The sequence below is a fragment of the Dryas octopetala genome, chromosome 1 (genome assembly GCF_963921425.1).
Source record: "Dryas octopetala chromosome 1, drDryOcto1.1, whole genome shotgun sequence".
NCBI classification, from domain to species: Eukaryota; Viridiplantae; Streptophyta; class Magnoliopsida; order Rosales; family Rosaceae; genus Dryas; species Dryas octopetala.
Genome location: NC_141366.1, coordinates 2,593,726 through 2,602,340, shown reverse-complemented (window position 1 = coordinate 2,602,340; position 8,615 = coordinate 2,593,726). Strand labels below are relative to the sequence as shown.

At 38.5% G+C, this 8,615-nt stretch overlaps 2 protein-coding genes across 2 annotated transcripts; both read left to right on the top strand.

Moving 5' to 3' along the window:
* Positions 1–837: 837 nt before the first annotated feature.
* Positions 838–2,730, top strand: LOC147296382 (HSP20-like chaperones superfamily protein). The gene is made up of 5 exons (XM_086228069.1): positions 838–992; positions 1,075–1,223; positions 1,318–1,366; positions 1,461–1,603; positions 2,282–2,730. The coding sequence occupies exons 1-5, from the start codon at positions 944–946 to the stop codon at positions 2,366–2,368; spliced, it is 477 nt and encodes a 158-aa protein (XP_086084195.1). The 5' UTR covers positions 838–943; the 3' UTR covers positions 2,369–2,730.
* Positions 2,731–4,233: 1,503 nt separating this feature from the next.
* On the top strand, positions 4,234–7,149 carry MIK (pfkB-like carbohydrate kinase family protein). Its single transcript, XM_086235758.1, has 2 exons — positions 4,234–5,394; positions 6,467–7,149. The coding sequence occupies exons 1-2, from the start codon at positions 4,528–4,530 to the stop codon at positions 6,758–6,760; spliced, it is 1,161 nt and encodes a 386-aa protein (XP_086091884.1). The 5' UTR covers positions 4,234–4,527; the 3' UTR covers positions 6,761–7,149.
* The last annotated feature ends 1,466 nt before the right edge of the window (positions 7,150–8,615 follow it).

The window sequence follows — 8,615 nt, the reverse complement described above, 5'->3', positions numbered from 1 at the left end:
AGTAATTGCTTCCTTCTATTTCTACATATTAGTGTTGCCCAGCTTGTAGTTATCATTTGCCTATATAATTAAAGAGAAAATCAAACTTGCAAGAAATACAAGTACGTACAGTCAAAATTATGGTAATTACATAATTAGTACAATATTGTAGCAAGAGCCAATATTTTAGTGAAGAATTCGTAACCAGTAGGGTCAATATCTGTGAATACAATCACATGCATGCTCTCCCTTTACCATATATTGGGTCAATTATGCGTGTGTGCTGCGCAACTTCTTTGTTGCCTATCTCACTTTTATTTGCTTTCTATATTGAGGTTGTTTTTTCTTTCACTTCTTTCTCTGCTTGAGCTTACCATAGAAGGAATTAAGGAAATAATAACACTATGTTTACTACAATAAATACTTTGAGTAAACTGTATAATGCACTCAATTTTATACCACATTTAGTCTTGACAAGATCAATAAGGACACATCATATAAAATTATGCATATACGCATGTATTGTCCTTAATTTTATTGATTTTTTTTTTTTAAAAAAAGTGAGGTAAAACTATTTGATAAAATGTGTTAGAAAGATAACGCCTTAAGGTCTATGAGTCTTCTTCATAACGCCCGCACAAGGACAATTTCAGAATTTGCCACTGCTAGCAATTCAAATGAGGAAAAAGAATTATAAAAAATTTATGGGAAATAATATTGTAAATTTGTAATATGTCGCACTAATGGAAATGACGAAAAATATTGTGGTAAAGCATGATTCACAAAAATAAAAGGGGGAATAAACGTAAAAACCCATAAATGTTAGGGTCAAATTTAAAAATCCCAAACTTTCGCAGTTAAACTGCAGCTAACAAAACTAGAACCAAAGCAGAGTAACTGAGAAAGATAAGCGCGCGAACTGAGGACCCAAAACGCAGAGCAGAAGCAAACCCTAGCGAACCAAATGGCCGAGAAATTGGCTCCAGAGAAGCGTCACAGCTTCATGCACGAAGGTGAATTTCTCTTCTTTCACAGCTTTTGCATTTGATTTCGGTTTACAGTGACTGAAATTTGTGTACGGATTCAAATGTTTAGGTCAGAAGGTATTTGAATGGGACCAAACCCTAGAGGAGGTGAACATGTACATAACTCTGCCCCCAAATGTTCCTCCGAAGCAATTTTATTGCAAAATTCAATCGAAGCACGTCGAAGTAGGCATTAAAGGCAATCCGCCGTACCTCAATGTAAGTAGCTTCAGTGTTATTCGATTCTTTTTACCAAAAATAAAAAAGTTTGATAGTTGGTTTAAATGGTGCGTTTTGTTTGTGGGTTGTGCAGCATGACCTTACTTCCCCTGTGAAGACAGACTGTTCTTTCTGGACACTAGGTAATTAGTGTTAGGTTTTTTTTTTTTTTTCTTCATGTATATTCCGATTTTATGTTCTGTATATTTGCTGATTTTATTTTTGATAATATGGTAGAGGATGATATAATGCACATAACACTGCAAAAGAGGGACAAAGGTCAGACATGGTCTTCACCTATAGTGGGTGAGGGTCAGCTGGATCCTTATTCCACTGATCTTGAACAGAAGCGCCTTATGCTTCAGAGATTTCAAGAAGAGGTAAATTGCACTTATGCATCTTATTCTTATTCTAGTTTTAGTTTTTTGGATTCATTAACTGAGTGCGAAACTATTTTATTATTTTAGTGTTACTCATGGTGTGAGATCCTCTGGAAAGTTTTTCATTATATAAAGGAGTTTGATTGCAAAAATGTGTGCAATTTCTGAGAACCGTCTAGTAATTGCTTATGGGCATGCGTAGGACTGACTGTATTCATATTAATTCTTCAAGCAAGCTTTACCCAAAGACCTTAAGCGAATTCATAATGTAATAGTTATATTTAAAAAAGAGAGTTAATGTGAGGTAACTGATACTGATTGATACAAATATCTACATTGTGTTGGGCAATAGGTTCCATATGATTGATACAAATATCTACAATGTGATGCAAGTTCTTAAAGGGCATGATGCTCACATTAGATGTAACTATTTGTTTCTGACATTGTGACATTTGTCATTTGGTTATTACTTATTACTTTATGGCCTTCAAATTAGTTTATTTTAATTACTTTAAAAAAAAAAGCTCCATTTATGACAATGAATTTCATGTTTATATTGCTGAGAAAAGTAACAAGTTTTGGTTATGTACAGAGTAAATGAACCTATACCAAAGTTGCCCTTTGATGACGTTTGCGCTAAAATGGTTTGCTTTTGTTTTCTCTCTTGATCCTCTACAGAACCCAGGATTTGACTTTTCACAAGCCCAGTTCAACGGAGGCTGCCCTGATCCAAGGACCTTTATGGGTGGTATCCACTCTGGTTGACCAGCTTGGTATGCTGCATCAGTTGCCTGCGTTAACCTGGTATAAAATCCTGATCAACATCTGGTAAATAAGACATGAGTTTATTTATCCTAAACCCCCAAATCATGTGGCTTTCATTAGCTGGTCTGATTGGCTTCATGCGATCTCTGTAAGAACCTCAGTGCTACTTATGGTCTGCTGTTTCTTGTTTTCAATTGTAAAATAAACAATCTAGATTTTATGCAATTCATCATCCAGTGTCTGCTTCCCTACTTAAAAGAAATATGCAGTGAGAAACAGCAATGTAAAATCTGTGTGGAATCTTGTACAAATGAATATTCTAGTTGGGAATTAAAAGTATCTTGATAGGCATGTTTTCATAATTAGGTTGGCTGCCTTTGGCTTTGCTCATTATGAATACTAGTAACCAATACCCTGGGACACTTAGGATATGCCTTCTTTCAGCAGATGCCCACATGTTTTCCATATAGTAAATGCCTCCACCCTTGTGTGCTCTGTTGTGAAAAATCAAAGTTAGAAACATGGAATGTTTGACATTGAGTCAATCCTGTCTAAGTTAGAGTTCATTGGCAGGTTGGAAAATAAAAATGAAATTGTCCCTGTTTAAAAAGAAACCCAGAGACTCATGGCCAAAAAAAAAAAAAAAAAACCCAGAGACAAAAATAACACCATCTTTGTTGAAAAAGCTTTCTCAAGTGAAAGATGGGATATTCAAAAGAATAGAAAGACAGAGAAAAAGATGTGGAACACTTGTTTCCTCCTTTCTTTAATTTGGGTTTGAAAATGGTCGACTTCAGAGGTAGAGATTGGAGTTTGAATAAGAATCGCTTTCTAAAGCATTGGCATTGCAATGTGGCATAAAGGCCATTTCAGAGGGTTGTAAATGAATGGAATCACATTCCCAGGTGCCGTATTGGATACCATGTAATGGTGAATTTGGAGAAAATCGGCAAACACCTGATGGATATTCTATTATGGCAACTACTTTTGCTCTACTTGGTTATGTTATTGCTTATTCATTAGTGTTCTCTGCTTGTACTCATCAAACTCCCAGGATTCTATGGAAGACCTTATTATCGTATCGGTCCAATTTATAAGCCCGCAGCCAATGGGCTAATATGAGAAAGTGCCCCAGCTCCCCACCCAGCCCGAATACCATGCCTAACCCACTTTCAATTTTTCATTTTATTTTGCTCTCTTTCTTTTGTTTTGTCGTCAAAGCCACAAACTGCAATATGCAAAACCATCTGTTATTAATTGTATCATTTTTTTTTTTGCTAAACATTAATTGTATCATGTTCTGTACTTCTGTCTATTAATTTTTTTTTTGAGATAGTTATTAATTGATTATGATTTATATCATGTTCGGATTGACACATGTATTTCGAAAATTAGAAACTTAAGGCTAAAGCTCTATTATCTATAACTAAACATCATACATCTCCATTAAAAGAAAAATCATTGAATCCAAATATTAGCAAATCTATTAATGAAAGCTTGTAATTATATTTCATAAAATACAAGATTAAAAATAGTTTCTCACACTCCTCCTCGCTCACACACTCAATTTTCTTAAAAATATTTTATTGTTTCCACATATAAAAGAAATAAAAATATTATTTGTTATCTCAAAAATTAATAGCTATCATTTTCGAAAAACAAATTAACAGGGATGATTCTCAATGGTCCCATTCCGCATATCAAAGTAGCAACTAGGAATTAGGACGGAGGGCCGTGAGCAACAGTCACCTTCCTCCCATCTCATCCCCCATTCCCAAACTCAGAGCCATGCACTATAAAAAAATGCTTCATCTCTTGTATTCCTCCTATACCTTCTCTCTCTCTCTCTCTCTCTCTCTCTCTCTCTCTCTCTCTCTCTCTCTCACACGCACACACACATTCTGGTGCGCCGTGCGCGTCTTCTTCTTGGCGACACATACTCACCCTCTCACCCTCCCAAACAAAACACGAATACAGACCCAACTTTGTCTTCATTGTGCCCCCCCGTCATCTTTTTTAACTATCTCTCTTTCCCATTAATTCATCCATGGTACCTCTTAATTCCTAAAACCCTTTCTTCTTCTTCTTTCTCACACCCATGATCCCAGCACCCACTCACGGATCTCTCAGTCAAATCTCAACCCACCACACCCCTTAGTATGGGGAGAGACAACAACAAAACCCAACCCAATTCCACTCTTCGCCGATGCCTAATCGTCGGCAATTACTGCCACGACGTTCTAATTCGAGACGGCGACGTTTTGGCTGAGACTGTCGGCGGAGCCGCCTCCTTCATCTCCAACGTCCTCGATGGCCTCTCCGTTCCGTGCGATTTGGTATCCAAAGTTGGTCCCGACTTTGCTTACTCGGTCCCTCGTGACCCAATTGTCGTACCCAATTGCAGGACCACTCTGTTCCACGCGCATTTCGATTCGGGTACTGATGGTGACGTCCACCGAGACCGGGTTCTGAAACGGATAAGCGCCTGCGACCCGATTAGGCCCTCGGATCTCCCCGAATTCAGGTTCGATTTCGGGATGGCGGTCGGGGTCGGCGGTGAGATTACGGTCGAGACGCTCGAGAAATTGCTTGAGATTTGTAACACTGTGTTTGTGGACATCCAGGCTCTGATACGAGCTTTTGATGGTGTAGATGGGGCTGTGAAGCTCGTGGGTTTGAAAGAGAGTGGCTTCTTTAACCTTTTGCCGCGAATCGGGTTTTTAAAGGCTTCGACGGAGGAGGCCTTGTTTATGGACGTTGAGGAGGTGAGGAAGCTCTGCTGTGTTATTGTGACCAATGGGAAACACGGGTGTAGAGTGTATTGGAAAGATGGGGAAGTGGGAATCGGGCCTTTTCCGACGAACCAGGTTGATCCGACGGGTGCCGGAGACAGTTTCCTTGGTGGGTTTGTTGCTGGGCTTGTTAATGGGTTGGCTGTGCCTGATGCTGCATTGCTTGGGAACTTCTTTGGGTCATTGACTGTTGGGAAAATTGGACTCCCCAAGTTCGATTTGAAGTTGTTACAGGTTTGTCTCATTTTTCAATATAAATATTAAATAATCTCGTACCGATTGCTTTAGTTTTGTTTAATAGATATCAGGCTGCTTAGCTTTGATGCCACTACTCCTGTCTCAAAAGTTTGTACATGTGAATTTGTGTATGAGGTTTTGGATTATGGTTATTTACTATATTAATGGTATTTTGACATGATAGGATTGATGAACTTTTTGCTCTTTTATAGAGAGTTTATAAGTGCTGGAGCATGTAGTTGTGCTGCTGGAAACAATGTATCACCCTGTATGAAATTTTGATATCCAGCTTCTGATTTCTATATATGGAGTAGATATGATCACTTATCCAACTTTGGGGCATTGGGGAAGGTTGAGTTACATGTAAGTGGGATGTTTCACGACATATTCAGGTTGGATAATGTCGGGCCAAAAAAAAGGTTTGTGTAAGGATATAAGTAGCTCTGAACATAGTTCACTAACAGATTGTGATGGATGTTTGGAGATCCATAGCCTGCATTATGCAGTATGCAAAGCTTAACTTTGCAATTGTTGTCAACCTGTCTTGTTGGAGATGTGACTCCATGTTCTCTAGTGTTGCCCCATGAAATGTTTTGCTATGATAAACTAGATGTATCCTTGTAACATTCCTGAAATATTTTTCTTTTGGGAAAACCCCGAAATTACAGAGGAGAGATTTATTGTGTATCTTTGTTTTTAGGCACTTCAAAAAATTCAGAATATTTCACATGTTCTGCAAGCTTTTTGGTTCTTCTTTTGGTAGTTATGCACCAAAATATCTTACTGTTCTGTGAAGGTTGATACTTTTTATACCACATATTACTGCAAAGGTTGTTGGGAATGCATGAGAATAAGGGCATCACTAAAAATAATGAAATAAGATAATAGGTGAAGAATTTCTGCTAAAAAGGTTCTTATTATGCAGTCATTATGCTATTGCAAGTGCTGAGAATGTTCTGATTATGCGGTCATATGGTTTAATCAACTAATTAATTGTTTCATTAGTGAGCTGATATAATGTTTTGTTATACCCGAATCTCATTATATGTATTGTCCTTGTATCTTCCAGAGGGTTCAGGAAGAGGTGCAGAGGAGAAAGATGCAGTGCATCAGCTGCCATGAAAGAAAAGATGACAAGTTCAGGTTTATGAACATAGCGGGACATGAACAGTTTCATGCATCTCTTGGAGCAGCTAAACAAACAACACCCAGATGCCCTGCTCAGGAATGCCAATGGGATCTGCCAAGTCCTCTACCCAGAGCAGTGGAGCAGGGTATCATCCCTCAATACACAGCACAGCCTAAATTGTTAACTGAATCTGTCTACGAGGAGCCAATTCAAACAGTTGACGGTAAGCCATGAATCAAGATATAGAGTAGCAGCAAATTTCGTCACCTATCATCTTTATCTTTCCTTGTATCAAATAATGTCTAATGTAGAAATCTATTTGCATAGGGTAGGCCACAAGTGTAACATGTCTGTCCCAGATGCCTTGCATCTTTAGATCAAAATGTAGAACGGCAAAGATTGCTTGAACACTGTTTCCACTGAGTGAGAATTTTGTACTGTTCGGGACAAAGAAAGAATGCTTTCTCTTGATCTCCATATGGGACTAGTGTTTCTTTTATGGTAAAAATGTAAATTATGTTGGGCCGGCCCGGGTGACATTGGATTTTGCTGGGTTGGAAGGCCTCAGCCCATCGTGTATGGCGCATGGAACAATTCAGAGCTGTTGGGTTCTCTCTCTTAAACACCCCATATAATTATGAATTTGCACACTATAATCAATCACATTGATAATATACTATACCAAAACAATGTACGAATGATAATGCATAAAAGTGCAAATAGTAATATAGCAATGTATGATTGATAATACATAAATGTATGAATAGTAACGCATCAAGATACAAACATTAATGCATCAAGGTGCAAAATGTTAATGCATCAAGAAAGCGATATATGCATCAAAATTCCATTGGTTATACATCAACCGTATGAATTGTAAGGCATCAAGATAAGAATGATAATGGATCAATGTACAAATAGTATTATATCAAGGTATGAATAGTAATACATCAAGATAAGAATGGTAATGTATCACGATACGAATGATAATGCACCAAAATGCGAATAGTAATGCATAAAAGAACTAGTAGTAATGTATCAAAATACGAATCTATTATCCTAATTTATATATTTTTTAATCAAAATCATATGCTTTTACTTTCTTAATTTTGATCAACACGATTAGGGATGGAATCGATTGGTTACCGAACCGATTGGTCGATAATCGACCCGAGATAAGGGGTGGGGAGATGTTGCGCAGGTGGACCGATTTCAAACCAAATCCAGTCGGTTATCGACTTCTCAGTTATGATTAAGTTCGATGGACAGTGCGAGTCAGTCGGTCGGGGCATTTTAGTGGTCCGAGTGGGTGGTATGCAGACCATTTTCGACGCTAACAAGGGGTGGCTCGGCATGGTGCACGACTGAAACCGATCTTCAACACCAAGGACATAAACCGATCGGTGCATTTCGGTCAGATTCGGGTATGTAGGACAAAAAAACTAGGGTTGGGAAAATAATCCGACAAACTGGCACTGATTGAGAAACAAGCCGAAATCTTCCGAACTGTCAGATTTCCCATCGATGAAGGCGGTTCTCTATCGATCCGACCCATGTCGGTGGCGGTGGCGGTTGGGAAATCTCAAACCTTCGGCACACCGATACCGACCGACATGCTATCTTCTTCTTCTCTAGCTGTTTTTCTTCTTCTTATTCTTTTGATGCTCTTCTTCTCCTTCTCCAGTTGTTGCTTCTTCTTCTTCTATTCTTATTCTTTTTCTTTTATTCTTCTTATTCTATTATTTTTCAGATCGACGACTGGTTAACTGGATGCGACGGTGACTAAAGGTGCGACGGCGACTGGAGGTTCAACGACAACTGGGTGAGTCGCATCATCTTCTTCTTCTCTATCTCTGTTTACAATCTGCATCTCTCTCAAGCTTCTCTCTCTCATTGCTACATCTTTCTCCTCTTTATTCTGACTCCGACCATCTTCGAATTTTACTGACCACCTCAGACTGTGTCAAAAACTGACAACCGTCGGATCAAATGCGGTTGGCAAGTTGGCATTCCAACTGGCCTCGTGCGGTTGTCAGTTAGGAGTTCTCGGTTTGGTAATCGATCAAATGCCACCCCTAAAAAAAATTAC